General features: G+C 43.0%; 1 protein-coding gene across 19 annotated transcripts in view; it reads left to right on the top strand.

Moving 5' to 3' along the window:
- The window catches only part of SOX6 (SRY-box transcription factor 6), a 676,724-nt gene that overhangs the window by 193,440 nt on the left and 457,964 nt on the right, over positions 1-25,320 (top strand). For 3 of the 19 annotated variants that reach the window (XM_053251948.1, XM_053251920.1, XM_053251910.1), the window contains exon 1: positions 2,384-2,540. The exons of the other annotated variants lie outside the window; for them this stretch is intronic. In XM_053251948.1, the coding sequence (XP_053107923.1) occupies positions 2,422-2,540 (119 nt within the window). In that variant the 5' untranslated portion in view covers positions 2,384-2,421. Of the gene's footprint in view, positions 1-2,383; positions 2,541-25,320 lie in introns of those variants that run through there. 19 annotated transcript variants of the gene reach the window in all.

Below are 25,320 nucleotides of genomic sequence, written 5' to 3'. Positions count from 1 at the left end.
TAACAAACATGGGTTTGCTGCCACATGATGTTTGAAGAAGTCCTAAGAAAAACAAACTCCTCTACACAGCGGTGGGACCAGATGGGTCAGTAGAAAAGGAATGGCATGGCTTGATTTAATGTCTCCAGCATGAGAAGCAAAATATAGCCTGCCGAAAACATGAGTTGCTCTACCGCCCTATACTGTTTTCTATCAGTACACAAAAAATATGGATTCATACATACAGCTGCTAGTGTGCAACTTCCTGGCTTGGTCTTGATGTATACAAAAGCAGGGCAGATCTTGTGCCTCCCTAGTAGCAGCTGTTCAGACAACTTTGGAAAATCTGGCTTGGAGAATGTCTATTAGCAACTTTAAATGTATTCACAAGTGTATTTTCCTTTGATGGCACGATCCATATGATCATGCTATGACAGTCTCAGCATTGGCTGAAGTCTGGAAGTGTGATGGACAGCTGCAGATCCACTGAGTGTTTTGCATTCATTCTGTGCACTGCAGCGAAGGTTTACTGATACAGATGGAGAAACTATGGCTTTCACACAGCATTGCCAGGTGCCAACTGTAATGGAATGGTTATGGAGACAATCTCATGACGAGATCAGGAGTATGTTGTTTAAATACATCTTGAAAATTTTAACAAGCAAAAGATAGATGTGTGTAGTCGATTAGATGTATCTGTACAGAAATCATGGCCAACTCTCGGTGCCAAGCAAATTAGTGCTATTGTGATATAACAATTACGTTCAGTTTGGAGAATTTCCTCATGAGCGCACTCACTTTGAAGAACAAATTATTCTCGCTTAAACACATTGCATTCTGCTTTTCAACTTACATAATGTTCTTGCTTTTATGCTAAACAACATGGCTTAGGTTTCACACGTCAAAATTGTGTGTGTGTGTGTGTGTGTATCTGTTTGGGGAATAAAATTCCTTTTAACTCTAGCTGTGAATTGAGATTTCATAGTAGTTGTAATTAAATGCTATATCACTGTGATGAATGCCCCCATGTTATTCTGTGTAAAGTGGCTTCCTACTACATTGCTGATTTTCTCCCCCTCCTTTTGGCTTATCAGTTGTACTCCATTTAAGGCTATCATTGCATTACAGTTGCCACAGAATGAAATAACTACTGGCAACCCAATGACTACAGAACTGTCAAGCCTGATTAGTACTTCTGGGTAAAGCACAAATGTATGAATACTTTGAAGGGAACAATGGTTTTGGTTTCAATGTGCTAGTCATGAAATGTGAACAATGAAGCAATACTTTTTGGAAAAGGGAGGACAGACACTAGTTCTCCAGAGCACCACATTGTCTTGTCGAGTGAACTAGAGTTTCTTGGATAAGCACCATGAGGACTTTCATTTCATTGTAGTTACAACTCCAAGCTGAATATTGAGTGAAATTTTGCATGCAGTAACTAGTAGCAGAAGTGTTGGAGTAAAGAAGGAGACTAGGTTCTGTGCTTATGAGAAACAAATCTATGGGTTATTGTGCAGTTCTCTAGAATCTCATTGAGGGTTATCAGGGACAGTCGTAAATGGAGGGTAGATGTTAGGATGCATGGAATTGCATCCTAGTAACACATCATTTAGTGTGTTGCTATTTGGAATTGGTAAAGAAACTTCCCCCAAGGCAATTAGACTAGTAACACTTAAGTGTGTGTCTGTGTGTGTATAGCTTGGTTTACCAGGAGTTATGTACTTCACAGGCACTATTGCGTGGCGTACATGCTGTCTGACTGCAATATGCTCTGGTTTGAAATAAATAAGCCAACAATGGGAACATGTGTCTATGATGATCCTGCCTTTTGATGTCAGACTGCCTGACTGATATTCAAAGATCCCTTTGTAGGTATGCCAGTAGTTCTGCACAAGCACTGGACTTCTGTATGTGTGTGCTCCTTCAGTAGTTCACACTTTTTTCCTGATTGCAATCCCTCTGCATTGAGAATTTCCCCAAATTTTGTGACCAGCTTGTTAGGTGGCATTGGGTGATGCATTGCCTTTATGTGTGTAAATGGGGCACAGAAGACCAACTATACGTACAGAACTCCCTGTATGATCCGTTGAGACCTCGTCCATACCCTTTGGGCTTCTCCTTTCAGCCTTATGGCCATAACACATTTTCCAGGTATCCCTAAATCCATTGAAATCTCTGAGCTTAAGGGTACCTGGTGCACTAGTGTAATTAAGGTAGGTGTGTGTGTGTGTGTGTGTGTGTGTGTGTGTGTGTAGAGAGAGAAAGATATTGGTTTAATTTCCTGAAAAGTAAGAAAAATGTTTTTTCATTTTTCCCTTTCAAAAGTCTATTACTGAGATGTTTATGCTGCATTAAAAATGACATTCTCCTGGTATCTATCTTCTAGGCTGGGGAAACGATGTAAGGAACATTGGCATTCTTTCTAAAACCAACTGTGGGATGCTGTTGGCATATTCAGAGTGCTGCATTTTTGAGGATGCATCTGACATGCATAATGTTGACATTATTACACTTCTTATTGTGACACAACTGAGGAAGTTGCACAGTGCACAGGAAAGGTACATCAAATATCTAATTTCCCATTTATCAGTACTGATAAATACCATGTTATAGATCAATATTTGTTAGCTACTTATTTTGTTATTTGTAGCTGGTGGGGCCAAGGAGAAGACAAGAACTCAGCAGAGAAGTAACTGGTTCCCTGCTGCTCCTACGTTTCAGGCCGATATAGTAACTTGAAGGAAAGGCACTTGGAAAGCTTTTTCTAAAAATTATTTATGATGTCTGTCTGTCTGTCTAGAAGTTCCTCATGGACTTACTTCTATTTAGGATGGGAGCATTTATTATTATATGTTGCTCTTCAACAACAGCAAAAGTTCTCAAAGCAGTTTACATAACAAAAGGATATGAGAAAATGGTGCCCTGTCCCAAAACAGCTTGCTACCCAACCATCCTTGCTACCCACCATCCCCGCAAGATGGCACCAGTAGCAGCCACTGGAACAACTCTGTGCTGGGTGAACAGGGGCAGCTGCTCTTCTCAAGCTTAATATGAGAGCCATCACTCTGACTAAAATAGGCCTCTTTGCCCAGTTAACAATACACTAACACTTTTCTTCCAGAAATCTAACGCGTGGAACAGAGGTTGCCTCCCCAAGAAATGCACTCTGTACAATCTCTGCGCACACCCATTTTTTCTTGTGCCACGGCTGCTTGGGATGTGCTTGTCCAATGTGTGAACTTGAAACATATTCTTTCTGTCTTTTGTAAATAGTTGTATGGGGAACAGTTTTCATTAGGACTGCAACATGAGGAATAGTGAACTCCTTTTCCACAAATTTGTCACCTAACATTTGCCCCTTCTGTCATCCCAGTCCAGATTAGAGCCCTCTGTGGCTGCTTTGCCCATGTGTACGCATGCACCTGCTCTAAACATGGAAGGACAAGTGACATGTTTTGTGATGTTTAACTTGCCCACAGAGGACTGTGGGGTAACTTTCTATGTTTGCAGCGGGGCTTTTGAAAACCCTCTTTCTAACTGCAGTTCCTTATGTTGCCTGACAAGCTGTTCCCAGAGCTTTTGGATCCCAGCCATAGTTGGCTGTTGCTTGGACTGGTGTATAATTAAGTGATTCAGCTAGGTTTTGAATAACCAATAGTCAAACTTTGATTGGAATAAAGAAGCTTACAAATAATATTAGGTTTTTGTTTTGGTTTTTTTTAACTTTCTTACACTTTTTTGGGGTATTTTTTTGTATTTTTTTTTAACAGGGCAATTGTGATATCTTATTCTATTCTTCTTAAAACTCTGCTTTTTCAGAGGTAAAAACATTGGACACTGTACACCCTAGTTTATGACCTGCTCTATACACAAATACTTTTCGAGATTAGAGCGAGTGAGCACTAATGCTGTCTATCAGACTTATTTTTACCAGCTTTTCAAGGCAAAGTATATTGTAAACTACTCCTCTGGCTGCATTTATAGTGCTAGCCAGTACGCTATTGTGTCAATAAACTGTTTTTAAAATAACTGATGCTGCATCTAAACCTGTCACTTAGTTAATTTTGCAATGGGCTCTTTAAGTTGCCTTTCCGAATAGGGGTCCATAATCTTTTAACTTGCTTGTCATCCTGAGGAACCTTTGTAATCGTTCCAATGAATGAATCAACCCACATAAAACATTAATTCTCACAATTTAGAAACCAGTAGAATGAAAATAAATGTTACCTGGGAGTCATCCCCATTTACTAGAGTAAATATGGAGGATTGCACTCCATGTCAGGTTTTTAAACAAGTTTATACAGTGAGAAATTACAAATATTTTAAAACCATCAAAATGCAGTGCAATCCTACAAACATTTACTCAGAAGTAAGCCCCATTGTGCTCAAAGGGGCCATTCCCATGTAAGCATGAATAGGATTTCAGATAAATTTGCAGCTGAAACTAAGGCATTATAGACAATAGAACCTCATACTAGGAATGTCGCAGACACACACCCCCCCCACACACCCTTCAAAAGTTTCCTTTTTGTGTTAATCCTACTTGCTTGTCAAACTTTTTAATTAAGATGAAAATCTGCCTAAATTCTGCAGATGGAATGGGCTATTTTCCTAAATTTCAACAGTTAATCACACCATACCTATAGGGTGGGGGAAGAATCAGTGCTGTGGCTGCTATAGTTTCATCAAAAGTACTTTATAGTATTTTAAAGTTAGCTGAAAACTGCAGTCTTGGAGAGATACTGAAAATGCATCCTCATTGGCTGATGCTCTTAGGATATCACTACTCTGCACTTTTGTGGGGCAAACTCACTGCAAATTGAGTTTATTAAATGTGCACTGCTTATTCTGTTGGCTTCTCCTCCTCCTAACTGATGAACTCCCTTTTTCTCTCCCTCCATCTCTGAGAGTGGGAGTGGAGTGGTGGGGAGCAGAAGGTAAGGAACAGCATCTGTGCAAAGAGACGACTTCTAGGTCAGTCTGAACGGCCATGGAAGCTGTGATTCCTGAATCACTCCCATGTTCCTAAAGGGAAAGACCCCTGAGCTAGGAGGATCAAGAAAATGAAGATAGCAGCAGAGCAGGAAGGGGCTGGCTAAGAAATCTGGGAGAGTGAAGTTGCTTTTTCTTATTTTGTGTGGGGGAGGGGGGACACCCTGATACTATGGCACATCAACTGGAGCTTAAGAGATATTAGACACACCTGCAGCACTACTTAAATTTAGGCATGGATTACCTCCCCCCCCCCCCGCACACACACACACCTGCCAAGCAAGTTTCCATCTGCCCTGGAATCACTGCTCTACAATTCCAGGTGTTTCAGTCTCCATTGTTGCTAGGCTCGTTTTAAAGTATATTTTCTGGAAAACAGTAAAAGTTAGTTTTCAAGAAGTTTAAGAAGTTTCTGAAACTACTGAGTTTGTGACTGAATGCAGTTGTGGGACTGATATTAAAATCTGAGAGTTAGGAGAAATCCCCATTGTATGTAAAATTACTTGGAATACTCTGTATTGTATCCACACACACACACCCCGCCGCCCATAGAGTATTTTAATATGAAACAAAGAATGGATAAATCTGGTGCAAGTAATAATCCTTTGGGGTGTATATATATATATATATATATATATATATATATATATATATATATATATAAAATTACTAGCTTTTTCTTCATGATACAATAATAGATATTGGCCTGTGTTAGAGCTGAATTTTTCCTACCTGATTTTTGCATGTATTGGGGATTTGTAAATGTTTGTTTCATGCAATAGTATTCATGCCTCCATTGCAATTCACGTGGCCCAGTTTATCTGTGAGGGATACTGCTTCAAGGAACTTATACATATTTGGCTTTCTTTCTCCATTAATGCAACCAATGGGGGAAAGATGGAATATGACATACACTGTCTTGGTGCACACAAAAAGTGATGCACTGTTTTAATGTATGGTTTGTATCTTCTCCCCTGCAAGAGGGTGTCAGAGTTAGTTGAGGTACATGATTACACATGTGGACTTGTTTCTGTAGGCACTGGTGACCTTTTTTGATTTATAAAGAGGAGGGAACAAATGTGCAGCCTTGAAGAGTTGACAAAGCCTCAGTCGTCAGCACCTGTTGGCAACCATTAACTATGAACCATGAGTCTGGGTGCTGTAAGCACAGATTTGCTTTTTGCCCCTTCCTTTGTCCTCTTTCTTCTTTTATAAGCTTCTTGAACATTTCATTCCCAAAGCTCTGTCTCTACCATGTTGTCTCTGAAAAGACTAGAACTGGGGACCATCAAATTAAATTGACCGGTAGGTTTAACACATATCAAGGGAACTATATCTTCAAGCTCTACATAGCTTGGGACCAGGGTACCTGTCTGACTGTATTTACCCATATGAACCTGCCAGGGCCTTCCGCTCATCATCTCAGGCCCTGCTCATGGCCCTGCCACCAACAGAGATCTAGAGACAGGGCCTTTTCAGTTGTGGCCCCTCAGCTTTGGGACACCCTCCCTGAAGAGCTTCACCATGCTCCCAGTGTTTTTTTTAAAGCAACTGAAACACATATTTTTAAAGAGGCTTTTTAATGCTCCATCTTTGGTTATATCTGGTAGGGTTTTTAGTTTTTATAATTCTCATTTTTTTGCTTTTAAAATAACTTAATTCTAATTGTGGTTTTAGCCTGACTTTTAACTTGTTTACTTAATTTGGTTAATTTTATTAGTTTTATTTTACATTGTATCAATTTTATTGTTGTGAACCACCCTGAGCAAGTCTACTGAAGGGGCGGGGTATAAATATTTTAAATAATAAATTTAACACACGATTAGTTCAGGAATTGTAAGGTTATGGTGATGATCAATAGATCCCTTTTAAAGAAAGAGTAGACAAATTCATAGAGACTATTAGTAGTTAGCTATAATAAATATTTTTATAAATAAAAATAAAATTCTCTATGCAGTGGTAGTATACCTCTAGCCAGATGCTGGGGACAAATGAGAGGAGATAACTTTCATGTGCCTGAATGTTAGTTTCTTGAAATGGCTTTCTTGATATAATTAGAAACAGAAGACTGGAGTAGATGGGCCTTTATTTATCTATCTTTGTTCATCTCTGTAATTTTTAAAAACCTATTTATTGGTCTGTCTTTGCTATGTAGATGGGAATCCTCCTGAATATTTATTAATCCCTTCTGCATTTTCAAACAAAGCACGAGAGGAGCTTTTCACACATTACTGGAAGCAAACCTAGGTTTGCCACTAAATGCAGTCAATAAGGAGCTACAACCAATCCTAGCTCCCTGACAATTTCACCTGTAAGATGCATGTTTGCATAATGCTTGTTCACATGTTTAGGTGTTTGTGTAAAACATATTGCGTGTATATCTTGAAACCGCTCAGAAGTGTCACACTTGTTCAGTGGTGGCATCAGGACTCGGCACCATCACTAAAGAAGGTCCAATATCTGTGAAGATCTACCATTATTGGTGGGGCCCTTACCCACAGCTACATCCATTGCTCCATACCCTTTCCAAAGAATTGGGCCCACTTCTTTCTGGCATTCTTTTCAGCGGGACTGCTGGGTATGCCTCAGTAGGCTAATTTGGTGACAAAACAGCAGTGGGGGCAGCAGCACCAATGTACCTCTGTGCATTACTGCTGCTGCTTATCACCACTTGACTGCTTCCTGGTTATCTCAACAGGATGGGCCAACCAGCATGTCTGAACGGTATGTCATTGCTGCTTCCATTCAATAAACGTGTCATTCTCCAATAACGTGGAAGGTCAGTGAGGAGTCCCACCAGCATGATGGCCCACCAACATTGCATCTCATCAAAAGGGGCCTTGTAGGTTGAAGCTGGTCCTGCTCTTCCTGTTGAATTAGAGCATATATGCACAATATTAATTTTGTGGACCAGATGTGTGCACACCACACACAACATACTGCAGTACAGGCAATTGACAATCCAAGTATGTGTTCCTTTGCTTCTTCTGTGTATATGTAAGGCTAGTCTTTGAGTTTACACCATGTCCTTTTACATTCATGAGTATTACCTCTGATTTCTGCATGATAATACCTAGAAACCACAGCCTGCATGAGCAGATAAAATGGCAAGCTTTTGGTCACAGTTTCCAGTGTAAAAATGATGGTGTGTGTGTGTGTGTGTGTGTGTGTGTTTATTTATTTATTTGTTTATTTATTTGTATTAGTTTATCAGATAATAGGCTCTTTTATGAAGCCACTTCCTTCTCCATGAGTTAGTGATAAAAGGCATAGCATGAATTTTTGACCTTTGTGATTCAGCTGCTATTGTTTATAGCTTCGTGCACTTTGTATAGACTATCAAATGTACCACTGCAGGTGCAGCACTCTAGAAGTGCACAAAAGGAAAGATTCTGCCTCATAAACAAACGTTGGAGAAAGAGCTAGAGACAGAAGGATAGTCTCTCTTTTTGCTTCTTAAATATTTGTCTGGTCTTCTAAAGATATTTGCCTTTACTGTTTGCTCTGGATTTAATCTGTAGGCTTAAATGCAAAGCAGGAAAATGATACAGTAAGAATGAAAGCAGTGAAAGAGAGGAGCAAGAGGATTCTTGGGTTTCACCATAAAACTGATACATCGGCGGGGGGGAGAAATAAAACTTCATGGTATTTAATAACCATAGAATATTGTAGGATATAATTATTATGAAAAAAGGGCAATGTCATTGGCAGGAGAATAGACAATAATGAGAGCTCCTTGCCTGTGCTCCAGAGATTAGCAAGATAGGGAAGTGATATATGTATCACAGCAAGGAAACCAAAGGACCAGAGTGCTTTTTGTGCTTTCCATTTCTACCCCTTAGAGGGAAAAGGCTGTTCCCACTAAGGATTTCCAGGAGGAAAGATTAATTTAAATCAGCAAGATAAGAATGTGATTTAAATAATTGATTTAAATAAAGTTTCCTGCTCATACGTTGTCTATCTCATTAGTAACACCTAGGACATACCTAACTGCTAATATCATGGTCAGTTCTACTCATGCTAGAACAAACTCATAAAGCAAGCACATAACCTTCCTCTAGTCACTGAACTGACCATAACTTCTTGATAGTAATAATTATAAGTCTTACTCTTTCATATTGGATTTCAAACCCAAATGCAACTTCTTACTGTAAAATATTTTGTATGAATAAAAAGCAAGCTGTTCAGTAGAGCTGGGTGTTGAATCTGGCAGTGCTGTTTGATCTAATGTCATAATTAATATGTCATAATTAATCTGACATGAAGATCATTAGCTTCTATTGTGTTGAAATTACCTGAATAGGCTTTTATGATGCCAGAATTCTTGTTGGAATTGTCTGAGTTAAAGAATGCCATTTAAGGACTTCTGGGAGCAAAACAATATCCTTGAGGGTGGGCCTCCGAGATAGGCTGGGGATTCTGTTGGTGTACCGACCACCCCGCTGCACTTCAGTCTCCCTACCTGAGCTGGCGGGGGTGGTCTCGGAGGTGGCCTTGGGTTCCCCCAGGCTTATTGTTTTGGGGGATTTCAATGTCCACGCTGAGGCCCCCCTAGTGGGTGCGGCTCAGGATTTCATGGCCTCCATGGCAACCATGGGCCTGTCTCAATTGGTAGCGGGCCCTACCCACGTGGCGGGACACACTCTGGATCTGGTTTTTGCCGACCGGGAAATAAATGATCTGGAGGTGGGGGAATTTGAGACCACTCCCTTGTCATGGACAGATCATCACCTGGTGGGGTTTAGTTTGACTGCTCCGTCTGCCCTCTGCAGGGGTGGTGGGTCAATTAAGATGGTCCGCCCCCGGAGGCTTATGGATCCGCTTGGATTTCAGACGGCCCTCGGGGAGTTTCCAGTGTCCAGAGCTGGTGACCCTGTCGACGCCTTGGTTGATCTCTGGAATGGAGAGATGGCCCGGGCTGTTGACACGGTTGCCCCCAAGCGCCCTCTCCGGCTTGGTGGAGCCTGTTCTGCTCCTTGGTTTTCCTCGGAGCTTAGGGCGATGAAGCAACTCGGGCTACGGCTAGAGCGACGCTGGAGGAAGAGTCGTCACGAATCCGATCGAACACGGGCTAGAACCCATTTTAGGGACTACGCCGTGGCGGTGGGGGCGGCGAAGAAACGTTTTTTCTCCGCCTCCATTGCGTCTGCTCAGTGCAGGCAAACAGAGCTGTTTCATGTGGTGAAAACATTGCTCCACACATCCCCCCGGACAATGGGGGAGGAGCCATCTACAGCTCTTTGTGATCGGTTTGCCTGTCACTTTGCAGATAAAGTCGCTTGCATCCGTGCTGACCTGGACTCCAGAGTTTTGGCAGTTCCGGCAGATGTGCCTTTGGTACCATCTGGTCCTGTTGTGTTGGATTCTTTTCGGTTGGTGCGGCCTGAGGATGTGGACAAGATCCTGGGCAGTGTGCGGGCGACTTCATGCGCTCTTGACCCTTGCCCTTCATGGCTAATAAAAGCTGCCAGGGAGGGGACAGGCAGATGGCTGGAGGTGATCGTTAATGCTTCATTAAGGGAGGGCAGGATGCCATCGTGCCTTAAGGAGGCGGTGGTAAGACCGCTATTAAAAAAGCCCTCCCTTGATCCCTCCAGCCTGGACAACTATAGACCTGTGTCTAACCTTCCCTTTTTGGGCAAGGTGATAGAGCGTGTGGTGGCGTCCCAGCTGCAGAGGGTCTTGGATGATACGGATTATCTGGACCCTTTTCAATCTGGCTTCTGCCCCGGGTATGGGACTGAGACTGCCTTGGTCGCTCTAGTGGATGACCTACGCCGGGAACTAGACAGGGGGAGTGCGTCCCTGTTGGTTCTGCTGGACCTCTCGGCGGCGTTCGATACCATCGACCATGGTATCCTTCTGGGCTGCCTCTCGAGTATGGGAATCGGAGGCACTGCGTTGCAGTGGTTCCGGTCCTTTCTTGAGGGGAGGGTCCAGAAGGTGGTGCTGGGGGACTACTGCTCGGTCCCGTGGCCATTGGCCTGTGGGGTCCCGCAGGGTTCAGTCTTGTCCCCCATGCTGTTTAACATCTACATGAAGCCGCTGGGAGAGGTCATCCGGGGATTTGGACTGAGTTGTCAGCAATATGCGGATGACACTCAGCTCTATCTCTCCTTGTCATCTGATCCTAGGGAGGCGGTGGATGTCCTGAACCGGGGGCTGGAGGCCGTGATGGGTTGGATGTGGGCTAACAAACTGAAATTGAATCCGGATAAGACGGAGGTACTGTTGGTCAGTAGGAGAGCCAATCGGGATGAGGAGATTTTACCGGTTCTGGATGGGGTTGCACTCCCCTTGAAGGAGCAAGTACGCAGCTTGGGGGTACTACTGGACCCGGCTCTGCTTTTGGAAGCTCAGGTGGAGGCGGTGGCCAGGGGTGCCTTTGCACGGCTTCGGCTGGTGCGCCAGCTGCGTCCCTTTCTCGGGAAGGCAGATCTGGCCACGGTTACCCACGCCTTAGTCACGTTGTGGCTGGATTACTGTAACGTGCTCTACGTGGGGCTGCCCTTGAAGAATATCCGGAAACTGCAGCTAGTGCAAAACGCGGCAGCGAGGGTTTTATCCAGAGCTGCCCATTGGGAACATATCACCCCCATTTTGAAAGAGCTGCACTGGCTACCGGTTCGTTTCCGGGTCCAATTCAAGGTGCTGGTTTTGACCTTTAAAGCCCTAAACGGTTTGGGCCCGGGGTATTTGAGGGACCGCCTGCTCCCAAGGGTTGCTGTCTGCTTGACGAGGACATCTGAGGGGGCCCTGCTCCGGGTGCCGACAATGAGAGAGGCCCGGCTGTCGTGCACTCGGGACAGGGCCTTCTCTGTTGCTGCCCCCAGACTCTGGAATGCTCTCCCAGTGGCCATTCGTTCCTCGGACTCCATCATGGCTTTTAGAAAGCTTGTAAAGACTTGGCTTTTTACCCAGGCTTTTACATAATCATTTTTACTGCTGCTTCTGGGTGTTTTTTATTTGTTGTATTGTTTTATGCCTGTTTTTATATGTTTTTATACTCCTAGCATGTTGTTTTTATTGTGTTTTTATTGTATGTTTTTAACTTTTGTAAACCGCCTTGGGGCTATAGTTTAACGAAAGGCGGTATAAAAATGGGGGAAGGGGCAAGATTTCTGGAGGAACAGCTAGCGATTAGCAATTTATCATGTCAATATTGTCAGTCTGTTGCCTTCCAATAACAGTGGTACTGGGGAGGGACAAAGATTCATAAGAACAGCCCTGCTGGATCAGATCCAAGGCCTATCTAGTCCAGCATTCTGTTTCACACAGTGACCAACAGATGCCTCTGAGAAGCCCATAGGCAAGCGGTGAGGGCACGCCCTTTCTCTTGCTGGTGTTTGGAGACATCTTGCCTCTGAGACCGGAGGTGGCCTATAGCCACCAGACTAGTAACCATTGATAGACCTGCCCTTAATGCGTTTGTCTAAAGCCATCCAAGCAAGTGGCCTTCACCACATTCTGTGGCAGAGAATTCTATAGATTATGTGCTGTATGAAAAAGTACTGTCTTTTATTGGTCTGAAATTTCATGTCATCCTGTTTCATGGGATGACCCCTGGTTCTAGTGTTTTGAGAGAGGGAGAAGTTTTCTCTCTCTACTTTCTCTATTCCATGCATAATTTTGTACACCTCTATCATGTTTCCCTGTAGTTGCCTCTTTTCCAAACTAAAAAGCCGCAAATGCTATAGCCTTGCCTCAGAAGGAAGGTGCTCCAGGCCCTGGCAACTTGGTTGCCCTCTTCTGCACCTTTTCCAGTTCTGCAATGTCCAATTCCTTTATTCAGCCTGCTTACAGTAGCTGCCCTTCTACGCCTTTTGCTTTGTGGATATTTCATATCACATGACACTAGGATCACAACTGGATCTAGAGGTGTATAGTAGTTAACAAGTCATAAAGTAGGAATGACATGGAAAGGCATGGGTACTACTTTCATATGAAGGCAAGGAACAATTCCCTCCAGAGTAGGCACGCTTAATTGTTATACTGTGTGTTAACTGCATGTTTTGTAATGTTAATGTAATGTAATGTTTTTGTAATGTTAATGTTATGCAAAAACATGTCACTACACGTTTTATAATGCTCTGCCGTAGAACAAAGCAGTTAGAGTACTTTTAAACACTTTAAAAAGCTTTTTTGAAACTTAATTAAAAAACAGTGGACTGATCTCCTTCAAACTTCACATATCAAATGCTATTGGTGTGTACTGCCAGCAAGAGAAGTTTGAAAACTTTCTGCCTAGCCACTCCAAAGTTAATATATATATTTCCATTGACTCCATAGGAAATCTGACTTAAGTCTGAGATTTCCAACTAAAATGTGATCATGCAACAGACTTGTAGGGATAGTATTACCAAATCTGACAATTTTACTGTTGGATCTGATCCAAGCTTTTTATTGTGCATAGGACTACAATTAGGCATATTGACTACTATAAGACCTAGACAGAGCTATTAATTTGATCCTAACCATTGTGCAGAATGCCCTCCTTGCACAAAGGGAAGGAATTCCTTGCCTTAAATCTGCCCTATTCATCCCCTAGGTCAAGCTGCACTCAGAAAATCTTAATTTTCTCCTCTTCCATGGGGTTAATAAAGCTTTGGATAGGGGCAGCATAGATTGGGGACAAGGAAGGGAAGGGTGAATTACCCCTTTCCAGTGCACCACTTTCCTGTTCTTCAAAGCAGCCATGTAGGGGGTGCTAAGCAGTAGCTTAAAAAAACCTATATATTTATTTAGTATATTTCTATACCATGCTAAACTTGCATCTCTTGGCAGTTTACAAGAAATATGACATAAAATTAAAACAACAATTAAAACATTAAAACAATTTAAGAATAAACTCAGCATTCTACAAACTTTCCTAATCACAGATCTCCTGCATCAGTCTAATTTGGTAGTAGAGTATGCATTAGATGTGGCATAATCTGTCTCATGGCACTCTTTGTAAACATATGAAGTTCTTAACATGGTTTCCATTCATCAGCCTGGGCACCATGTTGATAATAACATGATAACAACACATTAATTATTCAAAGAATGAATTTCAACTCTATGCATCTATAATCATGGTTCTGTCCTCTTGTTGTGTGTTGTGTTGCTGCTTTTTGCAAAATACATTTTATTTCCTGATATGATGAGCGCAGCTGGTAAGATCCCAGGTATTGTTGAAAGGTTGCACTTGTAGGGGAAGTGGGAGTGAGGAGTAAACTCCTCCAGTGTCTGTTGATTCTCTCCTGCAAATGCCTGTCCTCCAGCTGGCTTACTTTTAGTTTTGGGCCTGGCTGGGGAGAAATGTTTTCAGCTGATTAAGGGCAGCGCCGGCATGTAAGGAAGGGTTAAGATTGCCACCTTTCACCCACTGATTCTCCCCTGCAAGTGTGTAAGTACAGCCCTGCTGGATCATACTCATGGCCTATCTAGTCCAGCATCCTGTTTCACACAGTGGCCCACCAGGTACCTTCAAGAAGCTCACAGGAAACACAAATGTACGCAACCCCAGCATTACAATGGATTTCAGAACTAGAAAATGCATTCTGCTGAATTTGGACAGCTGCTTCTAGTCGGAGTAGACAGGCCTGGGGCAGATGGATCAAAGTTCTGACTCTGTTTAAGGCATCACTTTATATTCTAAATTTTGATTTAGATGCATCATGTCAGCTCTCCATTGTCTTTGTAGGATGCTAAGTGAGTGTTCATGGTTTCTTTGTAGGGTTTAGTACTGCATCTGATAGTGTGATGACTTTGCTGACATTACCAAGAGAGAATGTACTATGTATACGAACCTTCTATTTGAACAAGCATGTGGCGTTTAGTGCGTGTAACTTTGAAGATGGATCTGTTTTGTGGTCTTGAAAGCAAGCAAGGAGAGAATATATAATAAATGATGTAATCAATGTTCTCAAGCAGGGATTTTCAATGTTGGGTCCCCAGATATTTTTGGACTTCAACTCCCATAATCCCCAACCAAAGGCCACTGGAGCTAGGGATTATGGGAGTTGAAGTCCAATAACATCTGAGGATCCAACATTGAGAATCCGTGTTCCCAAGGATCCTCAAACCCACTGTTGATTGGGATTCCATACTATTTATTCAAGAACTGGATGATGTAGCAGTTATAAATTGCAGAGGAATAACAGCAAGAGAGAGAGCATGCCCTCAATTCCTGCTTGTAGGCTCCCAATGGCATCTGGTGGGCCACTGTGTGAAATAGAATGCTGGATTAGATGGGCCTTGGACCTGATCCAGCAGGGCTGTTCTTAAAGTAATACTTTTTTCAAATTTTCAAATAAGTTGAATATTTCCACATCTGAACCATATTGCAAATGTAAAAACAATTGTATATGCTAGTTGGTATAATATATGCATACTTGGCTAAGAATAGGATAATTTGAGAATAAATACAACTCACCACTGTGGAGAAGCCAATGACCAGGAGCAGAGGCACACTTTCCCATGGACGTTGGAAATCTGGTCCGTGACCTCCTGTCTCCAGGGGGGCCTCCCAAGAACCCTGCTATGCCCCATGCCTGCTTCCCTGCTGCCCCACTCCCACTGCCCCACCGCGCAAGTTAAATCTTTTTTTCAAACTTTTTTCAACTGCTGCTGTGCGGCGGGGATAGTAACAGACACAGGGGGCAGCTGGCGGGGTGTGGGCACTCGAGGGGAGACTGAGGCAGGGGAGACGGAGGTGGCAGAGGAGATGGCAAGAGCTCCTTCCCTGAGCCTGCCTGCCACCCAAATGACAGGTTGGACCATTTTCACCCCATTTCGGGGCTCTCTATGCATTTGCCTTCCCTTCCTATTCTGCTCCCTAGGCACATGTACAGAGAGCCCCAAAATGGGCCGAAAACTGTCCAACCTGTCAGGGAAGGAGCTCTTGCTGCCACTGCCTCCCCCACCTCAGACTCCCCTCGAGTGCCCACACCCTGCTGGCCACCCCCATCTCTGCTATCATCCCTGCCATGCAGTGGCAGCTGAAAAAAGTTTGAAAAAAAGATTTAACTTGCCCCTGACCCCTCAAGCCAGGGGGTGAGGGCTCTGAAGCCCTTCAGGTCCAGGCTCCAAAATTACCTAGGTGAGCCCCTGACCAGGAGAGCTCTGTGTCCTTTGATGTAAGAAAAATAATGGGAAATCCTGCTGGACAGATGAGCAACAGCTGGCCCCTAGGCTAAAGCGACCAGCCTCCTGAAGATGCTTTTGTCATCCCAGAAGATGTGTGCAGGTGGGGAGGGAGCAGCAGCTCTGGAAGTGGGATTTGCATTGATAGAAGAGTCTGCTGCTCTACACATCCTCCTCTAACCCAGGAAGACTCTATAGAAGAGGCAACTTTTACAGTCAGGATTTAATAGCAAAATAGGACGTAGTGAGACACAACCTTCCTTTGTGCATCATTTTAATATACTTAGGGAGTAAGACCACAGGAGGTAACAGAAATGTACTGAAAAATGTTGTCTTTGTCATGAGCCCCACTGCCCATTGAGATCATCTGGAGAGGTTTGTTTGCAGTTGCACAGCTTGTCTGGTGGCTATGCATGGTCAGGCCTTATCTTTTGCTGCCCTGAGACTCTGGAATATGCTTGCTGCTGAAATAAGAGCCTCCCCATCTGCGACAACATTTGAAAAGTCTCTAAAGATTCCCCCTCCCCACTAAGCTTTTTAACTGGACTGTCATTTTAAACTGTTTTAAGGTTTTCATTTTTAATCTGTTTTATGTTGTAAACTGCCCAGAGGTGGAAGTTAAGGTGGTCCATAAATTTGAAAAACAAACAAATAAAATACAACTTAAACCCGAACAACTCTTTTAGGTTTGAGTGATAATTCTGAATTATTAGCAACTATTGCCATCAACTTTGGCATAAATACTACATGGTTTCCACCTTCTTCCTTCCCTTCCTATTCTGTTAGTGATTAAAAGAGAGAATCATCAAGTAAAAGCCCGAATAGACTATTAAGGGATGGGAGAAAAGGGAACCAAATTTAAGACTCCTGGCTTAACTTCCCAATGCTTGGAAATGAAGCTGATTTGTGAGAACAATTGATTTGCCCCCTTCCTGTCTCCATTACCTTAGCAATCATTACCAGGATGCCTGAAAATTTGCACTGGAGTGGAGCTATCAATCCAGTGTCCAGAGATGCTCAGCATTTCTGCTAACAAGACACACAGAATCTAACACATAACTGAAGTTAGCATCTTTAAGAACTCAGCACCCACTGAGTTCCGCTGTTCACTCCGGCCATCATCCTCATCTGTCACAGCTCCATGGGCGGCGGCACTGCAGGGAGGCTGTTGGCTGACTGCTTGCTCCCACTGCACAAGCACACACTGCTGGTTTTCAGGTTGGATAGGGGAGGAACAGGGTCTCTTGGAGATCGGCAGGATCTCCAAGGATCAGCAGGATCTCTCTCTTGGAGATCGGCAGGAGCAGAGAGTAAAAAAACTAGATTCAATGTGAACTAGATTCAATGTGAACTCCCCATGTGTGTAGAAGAGCCTCTGATTGGCTGGCAACCAGCCCGCACAGCAGCAGCCACTGATGTGCTTAAAAAAGAGATCTGGCTGGTTGCACAGCGTGCTGGCAGCAGTTGGACTGGCCCCAGACTCTGGGCACCCCCACCAACATGGAAATAATTGGAGGGGATTGAAAATAATATAGAATCTGGGGTAAAAGTTACCATCTGGCAATGCTACTATAATCTGCAAGTTAGAGCCGCCATTACAGAATAGGCCTACTGAATGATTATTTCTTGCGGGTTGATAAAAAATGTCCCATGTACTCTTCCTGCAATGCAACCTCCCTTTATGCTGCCATTATTGATCTCAAAGCAGCATTGAACTCTATCTCTCATGTCAAACTGTGGGAGAAGTTGGAAGCCTCCTCAGGGGCCTAACTACCATTAGGCAAGGGGAGGCAGTCGTCTTGGGGCCCCACTGCCTCGAAGGGCCCCCCAGAGGCACATCACATGACTCCCCACCCGCCCATGTTGTACCCCCTATTAATTATGTTGAGTCTCTTGGAGATCGGCAGGAGCAGAGAGTAAAAAAACTAGATTCAATGTGAACTAGATATTCACTGTATTCATAATGGGGATGTGAGTGCACTATATATTGTGAAGTGTGTTTGTGTGTGTATATCAGCGAGGGACCCATTTTAAAATCTTGTCTCTGGGCCCCCTCCAACCTTACTACGCCCCTGAGCCTCCTCCATTGTTTGGCATCTGCTATATTTAATTTGCACCCTGCATTCAGACATGCCACTTACAGATAAGATAAGGTGCAACCCCCAAGACCACCTTTCAAGACCAATCACAACCCAGAAGGGCATCAAACAAGGATGCATACTGACTCCACTCCTATTCAGTTTCTACATTAATACAATGGTGGGGCCACTCAACAACCTGGATGTTCACCCCCCTAACTTGCTAGGAGACACGTTGCCACTCTGTTATATGCAGATGATGCAGTAATCAAGTAGTTCAAGGACCCCCATCGGCCTTAGAAGAGCGCCGATGGCCCTAACACAGTATTGTAAGGAAGACCTTCTGGAAATTAACTACCATAAAACTGAAATCATGGTCTTGGCTAAGTGGCCCAAAATCCACTCTGGGTGGCTAAATGGATGTACAATTGAGCAGGTCCCATGCTTTAAATATTTTGGGGTAGTTTTTCACTCTGGCAGCTAAAGGAAAGCACATGGGGAACATGTGGTTCAAAATGCCCAGAGGAGTTCTGACGCCATCATTAAATTATTGCGGATATTATGCACCCACAGCCCTCAACCTTTTCATTGCCAAACCACTAGCCCAGCTTCTTTATGGCACACAATTGGGTCCCTTGCACAGTTTCGTCCCACTGGAATGAGTGCAATCCAAATACCTGCAGGCAGTTCCTTCAAGTTCCAAGTGTGTCTCTCTGTGCTTGGAGAGAGGCCTGATGAAAGTGGAGGCAAGGGTGTGAGTGGCCATTCTCAGCTATTGGCTCAGACTATCCTTTAGCCCCATAGCACAATTACCAATCTAAATGGAAATGGTCAATTGAGACAAAAATAGTGTCACTTTCCCCTTAATTATACTTAATATGGGCTATGATCAGGCCAAAGCTTATATCAAACAGCATTTAAGGGATATAGAGCACCAAACTGATTTAAGCAGGGTCCCTATTTTTTTCATAAATGAAAGTCTAACATATATACTTTCTCCAACATCATATCTTACTTAATTGAAAGTCCCAAAACATAGGAAGGCATTCACCTTGGCACATTGCCATGCCCTCCCATCAGCTGTGCTAGAAGGCTATTTCAGAAAGATCCCACTTGCAGAGTGACAATGCCCTGCTGCTCCAGGCAGATTGAGACAAATGAGCATGTCCTACTTCACTGTTGGTATTACAGAGACATCCGTTCTTCCTTTATCCACCCATTGCTATGCAAGTACACAAGACGTTTGAGCCATAGCACCATTTTTTGATGAGGCGTTATATTAATTAAATTAAAGTGTCTATGCTGCTTTCTGACTGTAAGCCCACTTTAGGCTTTTGTGCAATTATGATTTTTTGTGCCTATTATCCCTTTTTATTCTTTTTAATGCCTTTTATACCTTTATGTCTTGTATGCCTTTTTATGTTATTTTATGTCCTTTTAAATGTTTTCTTAGGCCTTTTAATGTATCCTTATGCATTATACTTTGTACTGTGCAATCACCCCTGCGTTTTATTCTAGTCTATGACCACAGTAAAGATGATTGATTGTCCTCCAGTGGAGGCTTATGTTGAGAAATTTTGATCAGGTATAGATCTTTAGCATTGTGTAAACAAGTTATTTTTGCTGCCACAGTATTCCTCACTGAATGGCCTGGAGAGCATATGAAGTATTTGGCAATGAGATATTGGGATGAAAAAAAATTCTGTCTGTACAAGATGTCATTGACATGGTATAAGTAAAAGGAACTTCTAGGTTGGTGTGTTTTTGTTGCTACCATAGGCTATACATTTGAGCCACTGGAACATTGCACATTGGAGTATCAATCATATGCATTCAGTGCATAAGGTATGTGCAAGGTGTACAGTATATTTCCATTGATAAATCTATGTATTGATTAGGGATGTGCACGAACCCATTTGGCATTCTATACTTAGAACGCCAAACAGGTTCGGAACCCCGGAGTTTAAATTGGTTCAAATGCGGGGGCAGGATGGCTTGAAAGATGGGGGAGGGTGCACTTACTCTCCCTCCATGCTCCCCCCTCTGGTGCTCTGAGTACAAATAGTCTGGTGGGGTGGCAGTGTTCCTCCTTGCCACCCTTTTGTTTCCGTGACTGGAAGTGCCATGCACGCCCACCCGTGACATGTGCACGGCACTTCTGGTCACGGAAACAACAGGGTGGCAAGGAGGTACGCTACTGCTTCACCGGACTATTTATACACAGAGCGCTGGAGGAGGAAGTGCGGCAGGCATGGGGGGTAGGTGCACCCTCCCCTGTCCTTAAAGCCACCCCTGCCCCACCATCGGCTTGAAGGGCACCAGTTCCATCTACATCCCTAGTATTGAAATGAAGTTTGTAATACTGTACCAAGGTCTAGGTGTGGGAGACCCATGAGTGATCATTTTCCCGTTTGTTTTTTTGGGATATGCAGAAGTATGAACTATTCCCTTATCTCCCCATTTTTGTCTCTCATAACAGCTCATATTCATGCATAAATTAGAGATGCACATTCCATATAACTTATTCCAAGTGCATCATAATCTATTAGAATTTTGCTACTGATCCTTATACCTCTATGCAATGATAATCCTTATGACCATTATTCAATGAGATACTGCTATGCTGAAGTAGCAAGGGTTCTGCCTTCAGTTTTGTTGAGTTCAGTTCCTTCAATGCATTCACATCCCTTTAAGGCTAGATGGGGTTTGATGGTCAACTGGAGGTCAAGCACTTTTGGTAGTATGTTTTGTAACTTTAATCTCCAGCTGTAGAAAAATGTACTGCTTAGGTTACATTATACAGTAAACGTGAAAAGAACTGCCTAGAAGCTTTCTATACATTCAGCTGAGGCTAGAAATGTAGTCAATTATTTGGCAATACATCATAAAAGAGATGCTCATGTCTACCAGTACTCATCAATGCGAAAGGTGTGTGTTGTTATTTTTTTAAATCACCCTTTTTTATTGAAACTCAGAAACAAAACAAAGAGGAAAAAAGCAAAAATGACATCAATTAGATGTCGATGTGACATCAAACAGCATAATATATCATAAACATAAATGTATGATCTAGTGACTGAGTGCAGAGGAAAAAAGGCAAGGCAAACAGCTACACATTTTTACTATGGCACATATAGTAACAGTAGTTGCAATTACAGGGATAGAAAAAACAAAATTAGGAAAAGCAGTAGAAGAGACACAGACTGTTTCTTTGTGGACCATAGTGTGGGCTTGTACCCATGAAAATTCTATATTTTGGAGGTGAGTTTCTGCTGTACTCACAGACATTTGATAAATACTGGCATGGATTTTGAATGCCTGGCTTTCTACAGTGAGTGCCCTATCAAAGTTGAGTTAAGCATGCATGCCATGTCTTGATTCTGAAATTCCATGTTGCCTCATCAGAAGAATAAGTAGGAGGGTGGTTCTGCTGACTCTAGTGGTTCTGTTGACTGCCACAGAACATGTCTCTTGCTTTGAAATTCCATATTGTTTGTGCAGTAGATAGTACATAAATAGACTTGTCTGAAGATTTGGATGAAAATACAACATAGCTGATCTATGTGCATGCATAGTTCTCTGTCACTAGGTAGTAAGAGGGACTTGTGGGGTTGGATGAATGGATCTATGAACATCTGTGGCAGTTGTTTATAGTTATCCATTACTTAATAGCCCTTGCTACATTTTTTCATATTGGCATTAAATTGGCCCTAGAAAAGTCCCATGCTGGTAATTTTCTAAACAGTCCATCTGACTAAGTCATGGGGAAAATGGGGGGAGGGAGGGACAGAGAGAGAGACTGAGATTAGGAATACGTTTCTATTACCACATTTGAAGCCACTTTGTTTTAAGGATAAAACATAATTTGAGAAGTTTTACAATAAATCTTGCTGCTGTATCTATTTAACTGATGACTTGAAAAAGCCTATGTGTACGGATGTGTACAGAACCGGCTGGCCTGGTTTGGTTTGAGTCCGGACCGGACTCGAACCTGACTGGGCCAGTTCGGTCCGGCACCCCCTCGAACCACCCCCCCCGTTCGGTCCAGCGGGGGGGGGGGGTTGCAGACCTTTTAAAAAATTAATTTTTCCTCCTGTACCTTTACTCCCTTCAGGTGAGTTCCTTGAGGCAGCGGGGGTCCATGGAGGTTCCCCCTCCCCCTTCCAGCCTCAAGGCAGCCTCAACCAGCCTGTTAGGCCAACTCTTCAGCCCATTCATGCCTTTCCTCTTGGCATGGTGGCCATTTTGGATGCTGCCACACCTGCACAATTGGCCTCTGAGAGGCCTGGGTCATGCCAGGCCTCTTAAGGGCAGTTGCGCAGGCATGGCCAGTTTGGGTTGCATTGAGGCCGGCGGGGACAGGGGGAATCTCCACAGACCCCCCCACCACATCAAGGAACTCCCCCGAAAGGAGTAAAGGTACAGAAAAAAGTTTAATTAAAACACACACACATACAATGTTCGTGAACCCCAAAACAGTCAGGGGATGTTCGGTCTGGGGTCGGACCAAATGTGGTGGTTCGGTTTGACCTCAGACCGTCAAACCGAACCGGCTTGACATTGAACCTGGAACTTGTATATTCTGGTTTGCACATCCCTAAAAGTGAATAGAACCAAATTGACATGTGTCTGCAGCTAATTGTAAAAAAACAAACATTGACTCTTTCCAAGTCTATATAAATTGCAAAATACCCAGCTCTTTGTATATGTCAGTTAAAACCAATGAGAAGCCATTCATCCTTTAAAATAATTATCTGAAAATTCTATAAATTATTATAGTTGAGGGTGCTATACTTTTATGATGGAGGAATGAGTGGGAGGAGGTGGTCAAGGAAACGAGAGCACAGAAGGATCTGATATTTAAAGGTGTTCAGGTGTATTAAGCAGTTCAGGTAAAACAATACTGAGCCATTCAGGTTTAGTGTGATGAGTCACACATATAATAACTGAGCATGAATCACCTACCTCAAGCATCTTTTCTGCAGAACTTGGATGTATTTTACAGTTGACATCTGGATTATGATGAGGGGAAGGTCAATGTTGCAAACATGTAATACATTTGGTCTGCATTTCTTTGACATCAACTTTGTCTTAAAAAAATCGGTAGTTCTGACAACCACTATATGAAAAATTCATCTCTTAGTGCATTATCTCTTCCAGTCTGTGCCGCCTGCTCTTTGATTTATTGGCATTCTGGTATTCTGTCATGAAGTGTTTGTTGGTCTGAGGTTCTCTGCCCATCATCCAGGAGGCACCTGTGAGCTTGCAGTAACTTTGTAGCTTTTTGAGTGATATTTGCATCATAAGAAAGGGTAGACTTTTAGTTTTTTAACTTTAAGACTAAAATACATTTGACTATAATGGGTAGGATACAAATCACACAAATGGAATTCAGTAGGTGCAGAGGAGCTTTCTTTCCTCCTCCTTCTCTATTCAGTCCTTTGTTTCCCTCTAAAGTTGCTCCAGAGAGTCAGGAGACCCTCAGACTGTGCTGGAGAGCTAGGACTGTGATGTGGAGGGCTGCAGCTGAAGGAAAATTGGCAGAAATAAGATTTCCCCTTGTGCAAGTGGAAGTGTCTTCTGCTCCTGCAAGGAACTGCCTAGATCTAGCCCAAGATTTGCTCCAAATGAAGTGCCTTGATCTGAGTAAGTGCAGATCATATCTGTATACCAAACCTTGTTCATGTCCTCCCCTCTGGCTTCCTCATTGTATAGATGTTCAGTAGGGTGCCAGTAGGGGAAGGAGACAGAGGAAGAGCTGCTGCTCATGAGACATAAGTGTTCTGAGACAACAAAATGTTCCAGCTGTCTCCCAGAACTTTGGATACCATTACAAATGCAAACAAAGTTGCTTGATCCCCCAAATAGTTGCATGTCCTCTATAAAAGTCCCAGCTGGCAACCCTAACATATGAGGACATTAGAAAGTGGAATTGAACAAGACATCTCTGACCACTTCTACCACCGCCACACAAACACTATTAAAGCAAAAGAGCTGTTTCCAAATCACGGTGGAGGATAGTGTGGCATGTGAGGGAGCCCACAAATCGAGTAGAATCGGAGAGGATCTTCCATTGGGGCCTCTCAGTCCGAATCTTGATCAATGGTGGAAGGCTTTATCTGCCTATCCTACCCTAGAGTTCTGTGCCTGCCTCCCACGGGGCCTGTCAAAAGACTGGATATAGCTGACTGATGGTAATTTGTGAAGTGGGCATTCCGTGTGAAGGTCTAATTTCCACACAGGAGAGGTGAAGGGGAAATTAAAGAAATTTTTGCTTCTGCACATAGCTTCTGCCCTGTATGTTGCCCTACATGTTGCCCTTCATCCATGCAAAGAGAATAATCTGCTGGATAGGTGTGTGGAGCAGTCCCTTGTGTGTGATGATGGTGTCTGTGCATATACAGGCAGCAGGGTGAGGTTTCAGATCAGGTCTGTGAGATAAACAGGGCCTGTATCACCCAGGGTCTTAAAACCAGCAATGGATTCTTACGTTCAAGATAGTGGCTTGCAGAGAGACAGTGTAAAGCACCCAGAGTAGGTATTTTGATCTGTTGCCTAAACCAGTAAGCAGCTGTGCAGCTCTTTTGAACAAGCTATAAGTACTGGAAAATCATTGCTGAAAGCCAATGTGCAAAACAATTACAGATATTGAACCTTGCAATAACTTAGACATATTGACATTTTCAAAAAATCCCGAGAGAGTGAGAGAGAGAGCAGAATAAAATTCCACATTGTCACATCTTTCCTTCCTAAAGAGAGAAAACCTCTCACATTCCTCATGTGGTTCACAGTGAGTGAGTGAGGACTGTGAACTACACTTAGTTCAAATATGTTCCAAGTCAAGGGCTAGAAAGGACTAAAAAGAGGAACTTATTGTTTAACTTATGCAGCAAATTGTGATGAGCTGGTTTATATGTTAGAAATTGATTGCAGGAATGCATGGATTATCCATCTCATTTTTTGTTTCTGCTTCATGTCATTGGTTGAAATAGTATGGTGTTCCTGTGTTCCTAACATCATTTCTCACCTCTCCTACTGTTTTTTATATCGCTTTCCCACTCATTTTAAGGTTGGGCATGGCAAATAGTTACGATGCCATGCTTTGTTTACATTTCAAGCTTGTGTTGCAGCTGATTTTCTT

Source organism: Hemicordylus capensis, chromosome 1 (genome assembly GCF_027244095.1).
Source record: "Hemicordylus capensis ecotype Gifberg chromosome 1, rHemCap1.1.pri, whole genome shotgun sequence".
Taxonomy (NCBI): Eukaryota; Metazoa; Chordata; class Lepidosauria; order Squamata; family Cordylidae; genus Hemicordylus; species Hemicordylus capensis.
This window is presented reverse-complemented; position numbering and strand designations above follow the sequence as displayed.